This window comes from Chrysochloris asiatica, unplaced genomic scaffold, assembly GCF_000296735.1.
Source record: "Chrysochloris asiatica unplaced genomic scaffold, ChrAsi1.0 scaffold00060, whole genome shotgun sequence".
Classification (NCBI taxonomy): Eukaryota; Metazoa; Chordata; class Mammalia; order Afrosoricida; family Chrysochloridae; genus Chrysochloris; species Chrysochloris asiatica.
In genome coordinates, this window is record NW_006408578.1 from 16,608,469 (window position 1) to 16,630,029 (window position 21,561).

At 38.4% G+C, this 21,561-nt stretch overlaps 1 protein-coding gene across 1 annotated transcript in view; it reads right to left on the reverse strand.

Annotated features, from left to right (window-relative positions):
* Nucleotides 1-21,561, reverse strand: part of FARS2 (phenylalanyl-tRNA synthetase 2, mitochondrial) — a 615,217-nt gene that overhangs the window by 546,445 nt on the left and 47,211 nt on the right. The window contains exon 2 of the mRNA XM_006864111.1: nt 4,822-4,981. Coding sequence (XP_006864173.1) covers nt 4,822-4,981 — 160 coding nt within the window. The remainder of the gene's footprint in view (nt 1-4,821; nt 4,982-21,561) is intronic.

Sequence of the window (21,561 nt, forward strand, 5' to 3'; positions counted from 1 at the left end):
ACCCTCACAGTCAGTCCTGATAACAATTATTCACTATTGTATCACAAGAGACCCATCTGCATTTCATTGCATCAGCCCTGCCTAGTCAGATTGAATATTGTGTTTTTTCAAATATATTTTGCCTATTAGACTCCTAGCAGATATATGCCCCCCTGAAATGTTCTTCCAATGTGTAAGCTGTCTTTTGCCTTTTTAATAATCTCCTTGATAAACTCTTACTCATTTCCATGCTTGGTTACTGGCTCAATCTGCTCTTTTTAAATCTCAAAAGAGATTGATTTAAGACACATCCATCCTGGTGTGGCACTGTGAGTTAATGCGCCAGACTGCAAAGCCATTTGAACTGCAAAGTTGGCCATTCAATCTCACCAGCTGCTCCTTGGAAACCCTATACAGGGTCACTATGGGTCTGAACTGACTGGACAGCACTTAACAACAACAACAACACCAATACTGCTTTGAGAACAACACAAAAAAAGATTCATTCCCAAATGCAATTATAACCACAGGCATGCTTATGTTGTTAAGTGCTATAGTGAGCCTGTATAGGGTTTTTGAAGAGCAACTGATGGGTTTGAACTGATGACCTTGTGGTTCACAGTCTAGTGCTGATCCTATAGGTATCTGACCCATAGCGACCCAGTACAGGGTTTCCGATGAGCAGCTGGTGAACTTGAACCACCAACTTTACAGTTCAACCAGCTTTGCAGTCTGGCCCATTAAACCACATTGTCACACCAGGCATCCTCCTACAAGTGTTGTTGTTGTTGGGTGCCACTAGTCCTTACCAACTCATAGCAATCCTATGCACAAAAGAACAAAACACTGCCCAGTCCAAGGCCAACCTCATATTTGTTGCCATGCTTGAACCCACTGATGCTGCCACTTTGCCAATCCATCTTGCTGAGGGTCTTCTTCTTTTTCTCTGACCCTCCAATTTACCAAACATGATATCCTTCTCCAGTGACTGGTCCCTCCTGACAATATGTCCGAAGTATGAGATATGAAGTTTGGCCATCCTGGTCTACAAGGAGCACTCTGGCTGCACTTCTTCAAACACAGATCTGTTGGTTCTTTTGGCAGCCCATAGCACTCGCAATATTCTCCTCCAACACCATAATTCAAAAACATCAATTCTTCTATGGTCCTCTTTATTCATTGTCCAGCTTTCACATGCATATGAGGTTACTGAAAATACCATGATTGGGTCAGGCGCACCTTAGACCGCAAGCTGACATCTTTGCTCTTCAACACTTTAAAAAGGTCTTGTGCAGCAGATTTGCCTAATGCAATACGTCCTTTGATTTCTTGACTGCTGCTTCTGTAAGTGTTGATGTTGATCCAAGAAGAATGAAGTCCTTGACAACTTCAAACTTTTCTCTCTTGATAAAAATGTTGTTTATTGGTCCAGTGGGGGGAATGTTTGTTTTCTCACACTGAAATGTAATCTACACCAAAGGCTGTGCTCTTTGATCTTTATCAGTAAGTATTTTAAGTCCTCTTCACTTTCAGCAAGCAAGGTTGCATCATCAGCATATTGCAGGTTGTTAATAAGTCTTCCTCCAATCCTGATGCCACGTTTTTCTTCATAGAACCCAGATTCTCGGATTATTTGCTCAGTATACAGATTGAATATGAATGGTGAAAGAATATAACCCTGTTGCAGAACTTTCCTGATTTCAAACCATTCAGTGTTTCCATGTTCTTTTCAAACAACTGCCTCTTGGTCCATGTACAGATTCCTCAGGAGCACAATTAAGTGTTCAGGAATCATACTTTACAATGTTGTCCACAGCTTGTCATGATCCACATAACTGAAAGCCTTTTTGTACTCAATAAAGCACAGGCAAATATTTTCTGATATACTCTGCTTTCAGCCAAGATCCATCAGACATCAGCAATGATATTCCTCGTTCCACATCCTCTTCTGAATCTAGCTCTAACCTCTGGAAGTTTTCTGTTGACGTATGCTTGCAGCCGCTTCTGTATTACCTTTAGTAAAACTTTACTCACATGGGATATCAAAGATATTGTCCGATGATTTCCATATTCCACTGGGTCACCTCTCTTTGGAATGGGCACAAATACGGATCTCTTCCAATTGGTTGGCCAGATAGTTGTCTTCCAAATTTCTTGTCATAGATGAGTGAGTGCCTCCAGTACCACCTGACTTTCTTGAAAGTTTCCCATTTTTATCCCATCAATTCCTGATGCCTTGTTCTTTGCCAACTCCTTCAATGCACTTTGTACTTCTTCCTTCAGTATCATTGGCTCTTGATCATATGGTAACTCTTGAAATGGTTAAACACCAACCATTTCCTTTTGGTACAGTGACTCTGTATATTCCTTCCATCTTCTCTTGATGCTTTCTGCATCATTCAATAATTTGCCAAGAGAATCCTACAATAACGAAAGTCGAGGCTTGAATTTTTTCTTCAGTTCCCTCAGCTTGAGAAATGCCGAGCGTGTTCTTCCTTTTTGGTTTTCTGACTCCAGACCTTTGCACATTTTGTTGTAGTATTTGACTTTGTCTTCTCCAGTTGACCTTTGAAATTTTCTGTTCAGCTCTTGTACCTCCTCATTTCTTCCATTTGTTTAAGCATCTCTATGCTGGAAAGCAAGATGCAGTGTCTCTTTTGACATCCATTTTGATCTTTTCCTTCGTTCTTGTCTTCTTAATGGGGGTTAGAATTTACAGCACACATTTTTTGGGGGAGAAGAGGGCACAATTCAATCAATAAATAGTTTGACAATAGAAAATTCAGACTATCCTGCATCTGTATAAATTAATCCAAGTAGAGCAGTATCTCTTTCTGATCCTAGCCTTTCTCCTATTCCACTCTACCACTGAAATAGGCTTGAACTCTACAATCCATCTCACTGCAATTTAGTGTTTAATAGATTATACTACTGTTCAAACTATCACAATTTCTTTACTTTATCATAAGAGAATAGAGAAACTGGCTGTAATAGGATTTTCACATCAACAGCCTCTACTTTAAAACATGTTTCATTACTGCATAAACCATTTTAATATGAAATATTTCAAACCTAGAAATAGGTATAGAGAATAATAAACACCATGTGCCCACTATTCAGCTTTACCAAATCATATTACTTTTATCATATTGAACTTCATATTAAAAAATTTTGTTTTTTAATAAAACATTAACACTTCTCAAGCTTTATTTCTATTCCCTTTTTAATGTAATTTCCCAGCTCCTAAGAAAGCCACCATCAATGTGTACTTTTTCACATATATGTTTTTAGGCTCTTTTTTTTGAAAAATATATGTATATAAATTATATACAGTATTATTTAGAGGGCTCTTTAAAAAAAACATGATGAAATATTCACAGGGCATCATTCAGACTAGATATTAGGAAAATCTTCCTAAAACAAAACAACCAAAAAAATTATAAGAATTCTTTTAAATGCATATGTGACTTTACAACTATGTAAGGAAACACAGTCCTGAAACAAAAGCAGTACATAGAATACGTATGACAAAACTTACCAAACTATGCTAATATGTCTAGCTTATTGTATGTCACCTTTTTAAAACAGTACACTTTAAGTAGGCATAGCTTACTTTCTGTCAATTACACCTCAATAAAAGAGACCTGGTGGTATGGAGGGTTAGGTGCAGTGGGATTGCTAACCAGAAGGTGGGAAATGTAAACTCAACTATGTGAGTTGAGAACTATGTGGCTGCCTGCTCCCATGAAAACGGATAGTCATGGAAACCCTAGGAACTGGAATTGACTGGATAGCAGTGCATTTGGTTTGATTAGTTTGGTCGTTTAAAGGTTAAGGGCTTTGTTGCTAAACAAAAGGTCAGCTGTTTAAACCTACCAGCAGCTGTGTAGGAAAAGACCAGGTGATCTGCTCCCATAAAGACTATAGCCAAGGAACCCCAGGGGGCAGTTGGACCATGTCCTATAGGGTCCCTATGAATCAGAATCAATTCGATGGCACACAACAATACTGCAAATAAAAGCTCACAAGAATAAGAAAACAAAGGAGAATCCTGTCTGTGCTAGCTTCTGTATTCTAGGCATTTCTTAAATACAAGGTCACAATTAGGAATGCTAGTGTGGCGCTATAGTGTCAGCAGTAGACAGCTAACCACAAAGTCCATGGTTCAAACTCAATAGTTGTTAATTAGAAATCCTATACAGGGTCACTAAGCATTGGACCTGAATTGATGAGACTTCAACACCACAGGTCACAATTGAAGAAAATCTCCTAACCTTCTCTTCATGCATTTCTTTTAAAAAAAGAAGGAAAATTGCATTAGATAAATAAATATTTGGAGGGAGAAGGGTATTATCAACAAACTTTTTTCTACAGAAATACTTGAGAAAAAGTGACTAATTTAAGAGTCTAGGTCTTAGCAACATTGTTCTTCCTACTGGAAGGTACTGCTAATACCTTTGCAATGGACAGTATTAATCACTGGGCACATTCACATGGATAAGAATCTCATTCCATCAGTTGTCTGATTTAAGGATCTAATCTTAGAATCCAGTAACACTAATCAGTCTACACAATTTCTCCTGTTTAGGACACTGATCCTAATCTACTATCATTCTTAGAAAAGGTTGTATTCATCTTTTTTTTCTCTAGCTAAATCCATTTTCATATCCTCTTACTCTCCAAATAAAAGAAACCAAAAAATCCATACATTCTAACTCAGTAAGAACCTGAGCCCTTAAACCACAATTTAGTACCCCAAAGTTAGAAACAATCAACGATTTCAATAACATGACAACTGCTGAACTGTAAAACCCCCAAACGCAAAGACATTTAGATACCTACCATCACCAAAGAGATGTGTCACGAGTCTGGTAAGTGTCTGTTTGAGGTCAAACTCTACCAGTTTCACGGCCTCCATGGTATGTGTTTCTTGTTTATGGGTAGAGCGAGAACTTTGTTCAAAAAGCTGCAGACTTTCTCCATCCGTAATGCCAGCAAATAACTGTAAACAAGAGGATCATATGAATAAGTCAAAACTGTTTCCAGACCAGTCTATAACAAATAATGCCGAAATTATGCTAAAACAAATTTTTTACTCCAAGTTATAATGGAGGAATAGAATCCACAATGCTTTATAGTTAATAAACAGTCTGAAAGGCGCTCTGGTGGTGTAGAGGTTAAGAGTGCTCAGCTGCTAAAAAAGAAAACAGGCAATTAGAAGCCACCAGCAGCTCACCAAGAAAAAGATGCAACAGTCTGCTTCTGTAAAGATTTGTAGCCTTGGAAACTCTATGGGGCAGTTGTACTCTGTCTATAGGGTCACTGTGAGTTAGAATTATCCTATATTTGTCTGAACTTACGGTCATTTTTTAAGAAAAGACATGATGCTCTAGTATCGTGAAAACTATGTGAAGCAGCATTTCCAAATCTTGAATTCTACCCATGAATATCTCAGAGTCCTCACTGTGAGACCAGAGCCAAAATAAGACAATAAAGTCTTGGAATAAAATGCTGCAAAGTCCACAAAGGCAGGAATTGTGGTAGAGTTTGATAACTCTGTATCTCCAAAGCACTGGACTGGACCTAAAACACATTTCTGCCACATACTATCTATGTAGATTTAAGTCTGTGATAGCGAAAGTCTCAGGTAACAATCTGTAAAATGGGAATAATAATACCTAACTCGTTAGTTTTCTAACAAGTAAATAAAACAAGGCATGACAAGCGTAGAGTATCTGGCATGTTGCAATGGATAAATAAATTTTACTCATTATTATCTTCGTTATTCTTAATCTTTGTTGTTATTAGTCATAAGCTGTTTTACCACTAAATAAAGTATTTCCATCTTTACCAACATTTTTGTTGTTTTAAGTGTCATGAAGTTGGTTCCAAATCATAGTGACCCTGTGTAAGGTTTCTGAGGAAAAGCTGGTGGGTTTAAACCACATATCTTGTAGTTAGCAAGCAGTCCAGGGCTTATGCTACAGTGCCACACTAGGATGCCACTAGCAACATGTTGTTGTTGTTAGGTGCCATTGAGTCGATAAGGACTCATAATGACCTTATGCACAGAAAACAAAACACTGGTCCAACCTCACTATTGTTGCCATGCTGCCACTTAGTCAATTGATCTACTTGGGGGGTAGATCTTTTTCTCTGACCCCCATCTTACCAAACATGATATCCTTCTCCAGTGACTGGTCCCTCCTGACAACATGCCCGATGTATAAGAGACAAAGTTTGGCCATCCTGGCCTCCAAGGGGCACTCTGGCTGCACTTCTTACAACACAGATCTGTTGGTTCTTTTGGCAGCCCATGGCACTTTCAATATTCTCCTCCAACACCATAACTCAAATGCATCAATTTTTCTATGATCTTCTTTATATACTGTCCAGCTTTTGCATGCATATAAGGTTACTGAATATATCATGGCTTGGGTCAGGCACACCTTGGTCTGCAAGCTGACATCTTTGCTTTCAACAATTTAAAAAGGTCTTGTGAAGCAAATTTGCCTAATGCAATACGTCCTTTGATTTCTTGACTGCTGCTTCCATGAGAATTGATAGTTGTTGATCCAAGAAGAATGCAGTCCTTGACAACTTCAATCTTTTCTCCCTTGATAAGAATGCTATTAATTGGGCCAGTGGTGAGGATTTTTGTGTATTCTTTACATTGAGATGTAATACCAAGGCTATGCTCTTTGATCTTCATCAGTAAATGTTTTAAGTTCTCTTCACTTTCAACAAGCAAGGTTGTATCATCTGCATATCGCAGGTTGTTAATGAGTGTTCTTCCAATCCTGATGCCATGTTTTTCTTCATAGAACCCAGCTTCTCAGATTATTTGTTCAATGCTGAGGTTGAATAAGTACGGTGAAAGAATACAACCCTGTCGCATACCTTTCTTAATTTTAAACCATTCGGTATTCCCATGTTCTTTTCGAACAACTGCCTATTGATCCAGGTACACATTTTTCATGAGCACAATTAAGTGTTCCGGAATACTCATACTTTGCAATGTTGTCCATAGCTTGTCATGATCCACACAATCAAAAGCCTTTGCGTAGTCAATAAAGCACAGGTAAACATCTTTCTGGTATTCTCTGCTTTCAGCTAACTTCCATCAGACATCAGCAATGATAACCCTCATTCCATGGACTCTTCTGAATCTGGCTTGAACCTCTGGAAGTTCTCGGTCAATGTATGTTTGCAGCCGCTTCTGTATTACCTTTGGTAAAACTTTACTCACATGGGATATCAAAGAGATTGTCCAATGATTTCTGCATTCCGTTCGGTCACCTCTCTTTGGAATGGGCACAAATAAGGATCTCTTCCAATCAGTCGGCCAGATAGTTGTCTTCAAAATTTCTTGGCAGAGATAAGTGAATGTGTCCTGTGCCACCTCACTTTCTTGAAAGATTTCAATTTTTATTCATCAATTCCTGGAGCCTTGTTCTTTACCAATTGCTTCAGTGCACCTTGGACTTCCTCCTTCAGTATCATTGGCTCTTGATCATATGCTACTTGTTGAAACGGTTGAATATCAACTATTTCCTTTTGGTACAGTGACTCTGTGTATTCCTTCCATCTTCTTTTGATTCTTTCTGCATCATTCAATAATTTGCCCAGATAATTTTTCAATAATGAAAATCGAGGCTTGAATTTTTTTTTTCAGTTCCCTCAGCTTGAGAAATGCTGAGCATGTTCTTCCTTTTTGGTTTTCTGGTTCCAGATCTTTGAACATTTTGTTGTAATATTTGACTTTGTCTTCTTGAGCTGACCTTTGAAATTTTCTGTTCAGCTCTTGGACTTCCTCATTTCTTCCATTTGCTTTAGCATCTCTACACTGGATAACAAGTTTCAGTGTCTCTTCTGACATCCATTTTGATATTCTCCTTCTTTCTTGTCTTCTTAATGACTTTTTCTTTTCTTCATGTATGATGTTCTTGATGTCATCCCACAACTCTTCTGGTCTTCGGTCTTTAGTGTTTAATGTAGCGAATCTGTTTAGATGATCTATAAATTCAGGTGGGATATATTCAATGTCAAATTTTGGCTCTCATGGACTTGTTTTCAGTTTCTTCAGCTTCAGTTTGAATTTGCATATAAGTAATAGATCATCTGTTCCACAGTCTGCCCCTGGCCTTGTTTTCACTGATGATGTGGAGCTTTTCCACTGTCTCTTTCTGCAAATGCAGTCAATTTGATTTCTATGTATTCCACCTGGTGAGGTCCAGGCTGTCTAAAGAAGGTATTTGAAATAAACAAATCATTGGTTTTACAAAATTCTATCATGCTATCTCCAGCATCATTTCTATCACCAAGGCCATATTTTCCAACTACTGATCCTTCCTCTTTGCTCCCAACCTTTGCATTCCAATCACCAGTAATGATCAATATTTCTTGATTGCATGTTTGATTGATCAATTTCTGATTGAAAAGTTGGTAGAATTCTTCTATTTCATCCTACTGGCTTTAGTGGTTGGTGCATAAGTTTGAATTAATTAGTTGGTTGCATAATTATTAATTAGGCTTCCCTGTAGGGGCATGGATATTATCCTATCATAGACAGCATTGTACCTTATGACTGATTTGCATATGTTCTTTTTGACAATGAATGCAACACCTTCATTTTGTCCTCTTCAATTTGTCATTTCTGCCATATTAAACAATGTTGTCGTCAGATTCCAAATGGCCAATACCAGTCCATTTCAGCTCACTGATGCTTAAGACATCGATGTTTATGCGTTCCATTTCATTTTGGACAACCTCCAATTTTCCCAGATTCATCCTTCATACATTCCATGTTCCGATTTTCAGTGGATGTTTACAGCTGTTTCTCTTCATTTTGAGTTGTGCCCATCAGCAAATGAAGGGCCCCATTCGCGTCATCATGGTCAACTCTACTTTGAGGAGGCAGCTCTTTCCCAGTCGCATTTTGAGTGCCTTCCAACCTGAGGGGCTCATTTTCTGGCACTATATCTGACAGTGTTTCTCTGCTATTCATAAGGTTTTTAGTGACTAAACATTCAGAAGTAGCTTGTCACTCCTGCTTCCTAGTCTGTCTTCATCTGGAAGCTCGTCTGAAACCTGTCCACCATGGGTGATCCTGCTGTTATTTAAAATACCAGTGGCACAGCTTTCAGAATCATAACAACTCACAAGCCACCACAGTATGACAAACTGACAGATAAGTGGTGGATTAGCAACATGGTAAATGTTTATTTGCTGTCGTCTAGGGGACTTTCTGGAGCCCTGTTATGGCTCTGTAACATAAACATTGGGCTGGCAACTGACAGACTGGCAGTTCAAACTCACTACCCACGCTAGGAAACCCTATTAAGGGTTGCTGTGAGTCAGAACCAACCAGATAGCACACAACAATGACAACAGAGAACTTGCTGAAGATGGCAAACTAAGAAAACAAGTCTATTATTCTTCCCATCTAAAATTCCATACAATTGAAGATTTAAAAATCTTAAACGACAGACTTAATCAGCTTCCATTTCTATTAATGTTGGTAATTAGAACCAATCCTGATGAATACAAATACAAAAGTTTTTGTGTTTTTTTACTGACTTATTGAAGAAGTAACAAAAGCAAGAGGAACTACCAAGGAAAATTCTACAAGAAATGCATGAAAAATATACTCAGCATTTCTCAAGCTGAAAGTACTGAAGAAAAATTCAAGCCTCAATTTTCAATAATGAAGGATTCTATGGGGGAAATAGTGAATGATACAGAAAGCAGCATAAGAAAATGGAAGGAATATACAGAGTCACTGCATCAAAAAGCATGATTCATTTCAGTCATTTCAATTGCTTCGCTGAAAATTGAGCAATGAAGGTGAGTTCAGTTGCAGAACTGAAGAGCCGACCAAAGGTCATAGTCCCGGGGTTCTATCAGTCTCTATCTCACCAGTATACCTTGACTATTTTATGATTTTGAGTTTTACTCCACTTTTTTCTCCAATTCTAACCAGGACCTTCTAATATAATGTAGTCCCTTTTCAGAGTATTTGTATGTCCAACTTTTTGAGGAAGTACTATACAATTTTCCACAGTATTTGTACAATTTTATAGTCTAACCAACACTGTTTGAGAGTTTCAGACCCTCATCAGCTCTTGCTGTTTTCTGTTTTTGTTTTTAAGTTTGCTATTAATCCTGGGGTGAGATGATTCCTTATTGTTATTTTGTTTTGCATTGCCCTAAAGGCTAATGATCACAAGCTTTTCTTCTTATGTTTGTTGGCTGTCCAAATGTCTTCTTTGGTAAAGTATCTGTTCATGCCCTCAACCCATTTTTAAATTAGATTATTTGTCTTTTCTCTTGTTGAGGAATTTAAGCTTTCTATACATTTTAGACATGTGTCCCTTGTCTGACAGGTCATCACCAATATTTTTTGCCCCAGTCTGTGGGCTCTCTTTTTATTCTTTTAGTGAAATATTTTGATACACATACACATCTAATTTTTCGAAGGCCTTATCAGCAGGTTTGTCTACTACTGTCTATGTGTTTTCAATTATGTTTCATAATGCATTTATGCTTTGTATCAGAGTTTTTAAGTTTGTCCCTAGTGTGACACTGTAAGATAAGCACTGCAAGGTCAGCAGTTCAAACCTAACAGCCACACCTTGGAAACCCTATATAGGATTGTTGTTGTTGTTGTTGTTAAGTGCCGTCGAGTCGGTTCCGACCCATAGCGACCCTGTACAGGGTTTCCGAGGCTGTAAATCTTTACGGGAGCAGAATGCCTCATCTTTCTCCCGCGGAGCAGCTGGTAGTTTCGAACTGCTGGCCTTAAGGTTCGCAGCCCGATTTGTAACCACTACGCTACCAGAGCTCCTTTATATAGGATTACTATGAGTCAAAACTGACCAACAATATTTAACAACACTAGCAACAAGTTTGTCCCCTTTTTTTTAATTGATGATCTTTAAAGGTTTTGCTTTTAGGTGTTTGATCCATCTTCAGTTTGTTTTTGTATATGGTGTGATATATGAGTCTTGTTTCACTTTTCTGCAAATGGATATTCAGTTTTGAAAGCACCATTTGTTAGACTATCTTTTCCCCACCCAATGTGTTTGTCGAAGATCACCGAACCATAGGTGGATGGATTTACTATTGGATTTCTATTCTGTTCCACTTATATGTCTTTCATTTTAACAGTACCAGGCAGTTTGGACTACTGTGGCTGTGTAGTAGGCTTTGAGATCAGGAAGTGAGAGGCCGCCTATTTTGTTCTTCTTTAGTAAAGCTTTGGTCATCCCATCCCGGGCCTCTTTCCTTTCCATTTTGAGTTGTGGTATAATTTCTCCATCTCTTTAAAGAGTGATGTTAGAATGTGAATTGAGATTGCTTTTACATAGCAATTGTTTGGGGAGGTATTGACATTTTCACAATGTTAAGTCTTCCTATCTTCCTTATCAATGAGCTTGGCATATTCAACTTATGTAGATATCTATTGGTTTCTTGTTAATTGTTTTGTAGTTTTCTTTGTTTAGGCCTTTTGTTTCTATGATTAGATTTACTCTTAAGTATTTCATTTTTGGGGATGGCTATTGGAGTCCTGCTGTGGCTCTGTAGGATAAGCATTGGACTGCTAATCACAAGTTCAGTGGTTCTTAAAACCAACAACTGCGCATTAGAAATCCTATACAGGGTCACAATGGGTCGGAACTGACTTAACAACTACACTATTGTAGATGATATTTTCCTGATTTTTTTTTCAGAGAATTTTGTGTTTTGATCATGAACCCTGCCATTTTGCTGGATCATTCAATGACTTAAAATAACTTTCTCACACTCGCTTTATGATTTTCTATGTACAGGGTCATATCATCTGAAAACGTTGTCATTGTTGTTAAAGTGCTGTCAAGTTGGTTCTGACTCATAGCGACCATCTATTGGGTTTACGAGGAGCAGTTGGTGAGTTTGAACCACTGATCTCGCAATTCAAACCGAACTTTCTGTCCAATGCTTATCCTACAGAGCCATATACCAGGACTCCATCACCTGCAAATTGAGATTTTTAATACATATTTGCTAATTTGGGTGTCTTTACTTTCTCATTCTTGCCTTATATCTCTGGCTAAGGCTTCCAAGACAACATTGAATAGAAATAGTGATAAAGGGAAGATGTCCCATTTTTAGAAGATACGATATGCTTCTTGTCTCATCTCAAAATGCCAAGAATGTCAAGTGAAAAGTCACTCGAGTATTAAGAAAAATCTTCTTACACTACTGTAATCTAAGAAGGCGGGCTGCAGATGACTCTCTTGATCAGCAGTTAATAGAACAGGCTACTAGCTCAAGTCCAAAGAATCGGGAGTTGGAGGACAAGTCAGATGCAAGATCTAGACCCAGAAGAAAGGAAGCAAGCAAACTTTGCCTGAGTGTCCAATATAAGTTCAGTGTTTATCTTACAGTACAGTGAGGCAGACCACACCCCTATACAGGGTCACTATGAGTTGGAACCGACTCCAGGGCACTTAACAACAATGACTACATATATATGTATGTATAAAAATATACATACATACATAAGGAGCTCTGGTAGCATAGTGGTTACAAATTGGGCTGTGAACTGCAAGGTCAGCAGTTCGAAACTACCAGCTGCTCTGCGGGAGAAAGATGAGGCTTTCTGCACCCGTAAAGATTTACAGCCTCAGAAACCCTGTTCAGGGTCTCTATGGGTAGGAACTGACTCAACGGCACTTAACAACAACAACATATATCCTGGTGCTGTAGAATAAGCACTGGACTGACAACCATAAGGCTGACAGTTCAAACTCACCAACCAGCCCTCAGAAATCCTACACACGTTGCTATGAGTTGGAACTGACTTGAGAGCAATAATAACAACAACATATATATAAGCTGTTTTTAAAAAATTATGTGAAAAATTCCATTATCTTTCAATTCCATTTTTCATGAACTTTTTAAAGACTCCTTGCATTCACATGTATATGGATATGATTAAAAGTATCTGTAATATATACTAAAGGCACAAGTTTGGAAACTCTGAAATAAGAAAAATTGGTCATTCCTAAGACCATTAGTCCAATAAGACACAGAAAAATAAGACTAAACAACTCTCCTGTGTTTTCTAGAGAGACCATAATATTAGAGCTTCACAGGGCTTTAAAGATCGATGATATCATTTTATTTTCCAAACAAGGGGGTAAAACTCTATGAAAGTAAAGATGTAGAGAAGTTAAGATCACTGAGTTAATTAATCATCAAGCCAGGCCCAAACACCAATCTCACCCAAGATTCCAGGGGTCACTAAGTGGCGACCTCTCACTTAGCTTTACAGTGGAGGGCAACACATTGTTTACAAAGTTAAATTCTAATTCCACTAACTTAACAAAACAGACTGTCATTCCTTTGTCTACTAGTCCTTCCAATTCTCTGACATCTTGAGTGTCCTTGTACAAACCGAAATATCCCAGAACACAAATTCCCCCTCTTCTGCTGCTGTCCAGGGAAGTTGTTCAAAATTGAGAAATTTACTTTCATCAAGTTTAAGAATAAAGGTGGACTGTAAAAGTCAATTAAATTTCATCTAAAAAGTCAAAAGGATTTTTCAAAATTGCCCAGATTTTAAACACATATTTAAAAAGCAAATTGAAACGCAACTCGGCAGATGAGTAATATATATCTATGCAAAATCCTCTGAGTGGCCAAGTGAAACGGAGTTTGGATGAGAGTAGAATGTCAAGGAATTATTTAGGATTCCTCAAAGAGTCATTTTTATGTTCAGCCATTTAAAAATATCCATTGATCATTGGTTTAATCTATATAGCCAGCCCTATAGATTCATGTTAAGTAAGTGCACATTCTGCCTTTCTCCGAGTTCCTATGCCAGCTGTAATGATCTATAACACACATTGCTGCTGCTGATGCTACTTGAATTACTACTGTCGAACATTTACTGATCATTTACTATATTTTCTACTTTATAAAAGATGGCCACGTTCAATCAGTAAAATCTTTACCATTTCCCCATTTCTCAGATAAGAACACTAAGGTTTAAGAGGTTGAGCGACTTGCACAGTAAGTGGTGGAGCCTGAATTCAACCCCAAGTCTAACTCATAACCTTGTCTTCTAGGCTCCATGGTTCTTCTCAAGACTGTATATTACATAATCACTTTCAACCTCTGCAGTATAAAAAGGATCTAAAGTCAGATAGGTGAGATTAGGAATAAGATGGGAAATATGAATAAAATTTGACCTGCAATGATTTCAAACACTTTAACTGTTTTAGGCATCCTGCAATAAACAGTGACAGTTTATCCTAATCAAATCAATGTTATTGCACCGGATCCAATAAATCCTTTAAAATTAAGGCTTGCTTTTTAACTACACTATAAACATATGCGCAACTGTTTTAATATGGCAGGTTTCTTGGGTTGTTCAAGGAGGATTGTTTGGAAAATGCATGTACACTAAAGTAATCCTCCCCATTATTAATACAAAGGTGTCTTGCGGTGAGAGGACACATGAATTTACAACAGGCGTCTAGCGTACATGTAGTATCTACTATGACCCCACTGCTTTATATAGGTTTTCTCAGCCCATTCCTCTTTTACTATAAGAACAGAAAGAACAAACAGAAAATGGCAGCAGAAATGTGGGAATGTTTGATGTTGAGCAAGTTATAAATGTCATACAGATGGTAATGCAAAAGAAATATTGTTCAAATCTACAAGCTGTGCAAAACAAAAGTATCCAGAAGGCAAAAGCACAGGGTTGTGATACTGCTCATTATATAAGATTCTGAAAGAGGGCATGGCATCAAATAATCATAGGAAAACATTAATCCAAGTTGACCCTGAGAAGTTTGGGGCCCATAAAATGCACAGCCACTCAAGGGTATCTAGATAAATATTTTAAACATAGTGATAAGCATCAAATAATGTTGATCTCATTCTAAGACTGTCCTATCGCTAGCATTTTCCTGTGAGTCACTCGGACTCACAGTGACTTTATACCTAACAAAATAAAATGTTGCCTGATATTGCATTTATTTCATAATCATTGTTGGTATATGTGAATTCATCATTGTGGCTACTATGTCAAGTGGGTTTTCCTTGTTTTCGCTAACTCTCTAGTTTAACAAATGTGATGTTCTTTTGTAGCAATTGGTCTTTCCTGATGACACGTCCATAGTAAGCAAGCTGAAGTTTTGCCATTCTTGCTTCTATGGAGTATTCTGGCTGTATTTCTTCTAAGACTGATTTGTTAACTCTTCTGGCAGTCCAGATATCATCTACATCCTTAGCTGATATCACAGTTTAAATGCATCAATGACACTCCTCTGTTCTGTTTACACTGTCCAGTTTTCACATGTACATGAGGCAACTATAAAGATCTTGGATCAGGCATATCTTAGTCCTGAAAGCGACATCTTGACTTTTTCAAACTTTGAAGAGGTCTTTTACAGTATAGCTGCCCAGAGAAATACACCATTTGATTTCTTGACTACTGCTTCCATGGGCATTGATTGTTGACAAATTCAATTTCTTCACCATTTATCATGCTGTTGTTTATAGGTGAGGATGTCTACCTTATTCACTTTCAGGCATAATCCATACCAAAGGCTGTAATCTTTGACCTTCATCAGTTAGAGATTCAAATTTTCTTCACTGTCAGAAAGCAAGGTTCTGTCATCTAGATATCACAGGTTACTAAGGAGCCTTCATCCAATCCTAATGCTGCTTTCTTCTTCATATAGTCCAGTTATAGAATTGATTGTTCAACATTCAGATTGAATAAGTAATATGAAAGGATACTACCCGGGCAGCACACTTTTCCAATCGTAAACCATGCAGCAAGCTCTTGTTTTGTTTGAATAATTGCCTCTTGATAAATGTATGATTTCCATATGACCACAATTAAATGCTCTGGAATTAATCCTACTACTGAGTAAATACTTCAACCTACCTTTCTGACTTGAGGTAGATGAGCCAGGCATAGGTGTGAGAAGTTAGCTTCATTTCACAAGGAAAGAAAGCATTAGTCCTTGCATTCTGAAAAACCTAAACGAATTAAGTAAATACAAGAACAAAAATCTATGGCCACAGACTTTAGACATTTACCAAGTTACCATCAAGTCAGTTCCAATTCATGGAGACCCCCTATTTTTCATAATAGAACTATGCTCCCTAAGGTTTTCATCCACTGTTTTTTGGTAGCAGATCACCAGGTCATTCTTCCTAGTTACCTCTGCGTGGACCTGAACCTCCAGTCTTTAAGTTAGCAGTCATTTGCATCACCCAGGAACAATACTTAGGAAACGTAAATTACAAACCAACACAATATTTTCAAATTACAATGAATTGCTACATTAAAGCAAATATAAGGTCAACACGTGAAATCTGAACCAATTAGTACATCGAGCAGTTGCTTCTCTAGCACAAATTTCGTTCACTCAAGGCTCATCAATCTTTGCCCACAGTAATCAAGCAAACATCTAAAGTTCTAGGAGACATACCAGGACTGCATTCTCATTCTGTACAACATCAAACCCAAGGACAAATAATATGAGCAGTGTAGAGAAGATCCAAAATAATATTTATGGAAAAATATTACTGGGAGAGGCAGCCAAACAAAAACGTTTAAATAGGTGGGCTGAGTATGTGAACGAGATGAAGCCATAACCCTGCATTCTGGTTGTGCAAGCAAAGAGGTAGCAGGGTAGGGTCGTAAAGAAGAAAAAAGCACCTTCAAAAATTCAAAAATAGTATCCCAACGGCATTCTGGTCTGCCGATGCACATTGTCCTACAATGCATTCTAGCAACACATTTTTCTTAGCTGATATATTTTTAAATGTTTAATTTAGCTGCATCATTCTATTACAAAAGATCCTACTCAAAAAAAGCAGCTTAATTAGATGAAAAATAACATTATGCTTTGAGTTACAACTAAAGGGAATTATTTGACAGTTGGGCATGAAGGTTGGGGAGTGAAAGCTGAAAAGTCCCTAACAGCACTCAAGGATACGAGATAGTTTTTTGTTTGATTGATTGTTTGTTTGTTTAAGGACTTTGAAATTTCCTCTGGCTGGTAAGTGGATGCTAGAAAACTAAGTTCTATCCACTTTAATGTCTGAGAACAACAGTAAAAGGGATATGGAGAGAAAAGAGAGAGCCATTGAAGAATTTTTGAGAATGATTTCACTGTAGATCACATGGCACAAATCTCTCCATTCCAATTACAAAATCGTCAGCCAACTCCACATCACTCATTAATGATGCTGTGTGATGAGACTCTTAACTGCAACCAAAAGAGGTACGTAGTTCTGTGTTCACCAAGAACGATGAGACAGCAGAGTTGCGTAAATGGAGACAGATAGGATGTTAACCAGAAGAGAAGAGGCATTTTTATGCCAAATTATGTAGATTAAAAATTTTGGTGGTGGTGGTGGTTATGTGCCATGGAGTCGTGCCCAAATCATAGCGAAATTGTATAAGGTTTCCAAGACTGTAAATCTTTATAGGAACAGAAAGTCTCACCTTTCTTCCAATAAGTGGTTGGTAGATTCTAACTGCTGATGTTGTGATCAGTACCCCAACTCATAACCCACTATGCTACCAGTTATTGTTGTTATTAAGTTCCGTCGAGTCAGCTCTGATGCACAGTGGTCCTGTATGGGGTTTCCAAGGAGAGGCTGGTGAACTTGAACTGCTAACCATGTGGCTAGCAATACACTGCTTATCCTATAATGCCACCCCAGGACTACCAAGGCCATAATAAAATCAGTGCTATCTAGTGGCAAACAGGGTTGTTGTTGTTGTTGTTGCTGTTGTTAAGTGCCATATAGTCGGTTCTAACCCATAGCGACCCTGTATAGGGTTTCAAAGGAGCAGCTGATGAGCTTGAACTGCTGACCTTGAAGTTCACAAACAGCTTTGCACTCTGGAGCATTAACCTACAGTGCCACACCTGGACTTTATCACCAGCAATGGTGCAAGATCTTTTCATCAATAAAGTCTCTTTTCTATATTTATCCTGCTGTGGACAACATCTTTTAAGAGAGGTATGTCTACCTACATTTATTAAGTAGCAAAATATTTAAAATTAAAGACACATAGAACTGACACCAGGATTGTATTTTTGCTGTAGTTAAGCATCGTCAAGTCGGTTCCAACTATAGCAACCCTGTGTAGGATTTCCGAGGAGCAGCTGGTGGGTTTGAACTGCCAACCTTGTGGTTCAAAATTCATTATTGATCTTACAGAGCCACATCAAAACTGTATTAACTTGATAATACTTCTATTTCATATTCATTTTCTCTCTGAAAGTTATTTTTTTTTCAATTGTATAATTTCAAAACAGACTTTAGGATAAGATAATATCATGGACACAGTAAGGGAGAATGTTCAATTATTGTTTCAGCTCAAGTTTCTGAATTGACAGTAGACGAGTGTTCGTTTCAGTGCCAAAGATCATTAAAAAGGTCACAGCAAGGAGGCTTGGAGATACTAAATAAAAATGAATATAGGTAGCACTGTGGTGATAGTTTGTCATTAACTATGACAAGTGTGCCACACTAATGTAAGAAGCTAATTACAGGGAAAACTATGGAGCAGAAGGAACAGTGGTTGTTGTTGTTTCAGAGGAGTAGCTGGTGGGTTTGAATCGCCGATGTTGCAGTCAGAAGTCCAGTGCTTATCCTACAGTGCCACACCAGGACAGCATGCTATAGAAAGATGAAAACCCAAGGAGCAACATTTCAAACCCTCACTATGCAACTGCGCAGGCTCCAGGCAATAGGAAAAGGCTTTCTGTGACACGGCAGGGCCTCGAGGGTAAGCACTAGCCTCACAGTGCACTGTGTTTTAATTACTTCATTAATTATTAAGAACTGATTGCATGCACATGCTAAATCAAGAAAGAAATGTTAGAGAAAGACATATTAACTTGTCTCTCCATTTTGTCTGTTTTTCCATGAGAGATGATGAAAAATGTGTATTTCACTCCTTAAAACACCTACCCCATCTATACCATATTCAGTTGAGGGAAAAAAATTTTCACTTAACCTTCTTCTCTACTGAGAATAGAGAAGCCATTAGCTACAAACTCCCAACCTCCAGTCTTCATTTTCATTTATGAACGGATCTTCCCCCTTCAGGCCCTGAGTCTCACCCTGTCCTATCTGCTTCTATCTCCTCAAAGTTCCTAGTTTAAAATCATCCCTTTTCTCCTGTACCTCTAACCACTCTTTTGGATCCTTCTCACTAACGATATCCAATTCTTCCTTTTAAATACCCTGATAGATATACAGATAGCTGTCATGGCAAGTTTATCATGTGCAATAGAACAAAATACAAGGGGGTTTAAAGAAGTTCAGGGGGGAAACTTCCATTATCTTTTCATTCCATTTTCCCCCAGTTTTTTGAAGTATGGGCTCATCATGCATTATCCTCACAATCCGTCACCAAACATGTTGTTTTCCTATAGTGACCTAATCCCTTCTGATGTTGATCCCAAAGCAAGCACGTAAAAAAAAATGTTCTCATGTGATCCACAGGGTTTTCCTCGGGGAATTTTCAGAATCAGATCATCAGGCTTCTCTCCCTAGTCTGCCTTATCTGGAAGCTCTGCTGAGCGCTGTCCACCATGGTGACCCTTCTGGTATGTGACATACTGGAGACACAGCTTCCAACATCGCAGTAACACGCAAGTCGCCACAGAATCACCAACTGATGGACAGATAATGAACAAAGAGTCCACAAACAATCAAAATCTGCTCTAATCCCAGATGATGTTAACATGACTCTGTTACCTCTTCACAGTGAACTTGCTCACTTTTTCCTAGTGTTCTTCAGAGCTTTCCTTTCCATCACCTGTCTCTAAGTATCTGTACTTAACAGGCTTCGTATTCAGCCCTGTGCACTTCTTACTTACTCTTCTTCCTCTCTCATAGTTAAATTCAGCTAAACTCAGAGTTTCAACAACCATCTCCAAGCAGACTGTGAGTCTCCATGTCCATCCTTCTGTGATAGTTAAGGTTTTGTGTCAACTTGGCTAGACCAGGATTCCCAGTGGTTTGGCAGCTAAGATGTACTCATCGCCTATGATGAGATCTAATACAATGTAACCACTTCTAGGATAAGATCAGGAACGGCTTGCTGCTTTCTGCTGGGTCTGGATCCTGCATATGGCTTGTCGTCTGACGTCTGCTTCTTTGGATTTGAGCCAGTGGCCTCTCTATTGCCTGGGAGTCATCAGCAGCCTGCCATCTGACCTGCTATCTGACCTTGGTTCATCAGCTATGTGAGTCAGAAGCCTCCAGTCTGACACCTGACCACAGACTTGAGGCTTTCCCAACTCTAACACTGTGTGAGTCATTGCTTCAGTATAAACTTCTCTATCTGCATACATGTAAGTTCCACTGATTAGGCTTCTAGAGAGAACCCAGTGTGACACTCACTGACTGTACCAGGACCCAGACACACACATGCACCTGAATAATGAGTATCTTCACTCACAAACCATGACCTAAACATATTCCATACTAAAGGAGTTCTCCTAACTGTCTCCCAGTTATGGATTCAATTATATCTCCCAAAATGTTGAGATCCCAACCCCTATACATATGGATGTAATTGCATTTCAGGAAGGGCTTTTGGTATGCTAATGAAGACATATCAGTGGGGGGTGGGCCCAAAACCTAATCACTTCTGAGATAGAAAAAGAGCAGAGGAGGCACAGAAGCCAGCAAAAAAGGGGAAGACAGATGCATGTGAGGATCACCAAAGAACTAAGAAACATCTTAATTATACAAGCTGACAGAGACAATGATCTGTCCCTATAGCTAATGTTCTGAACCTATACTTCTAGTCTCCTGAAATATGAGAATATTAATTTCTATTCTTTAAAGTCACTTATTTGTGGTATTTTTGTTACAGCAGCATTACATAACTAAGATATACCCTAAACATACATGTCTTTCCAGACTGCCGTACTCTGTGAATGATACCAAGAACAGAACCCCAGGGAGATTACATCTGCTTGCCCTTTCCTTCATTTCCTCATATTCAGCCAACAAATCCAGTTTGTTAGACTTCCTCAACATCTCCCAACATCTGTCATTGTTGCCACTTCACTGGCTGAGTTGGTTCTCTCTTGGAAGATTGTCCTCAACCCATCTGCAGTCTAGCCTGACTCTGCTCCATTCCACTTTGCTCCACTCCACAGGCTACTTTGTAAAACTCTTTCCTAAACCGTCTATCTGACAGCACTAGTCTTATGCTTAAACCTATTAGTGACTCCTCATTCAAATTCCAAAAGATCACATAGAAGGCTCTTCCTTAAGCATTTCATGCCACCTACTCTAACATCCTGATGCCACGTTTTTCTTCATCTAACCCAGCTTCTCATGGAAGACTAATTAACAACCTGCAATATGCAGATGATACAACCTTGCTTGCTGAAAGTGAAGAGGACTTAAAACATTTACTGATGAAAATCAAAGAGCACAGCCTTCGGTACGGATTACATTTCAATGAAAAGAAAACAAAAATCCTCACCACTGGACCAATAAACAACATTCTTATCAATGGAGAAAAGA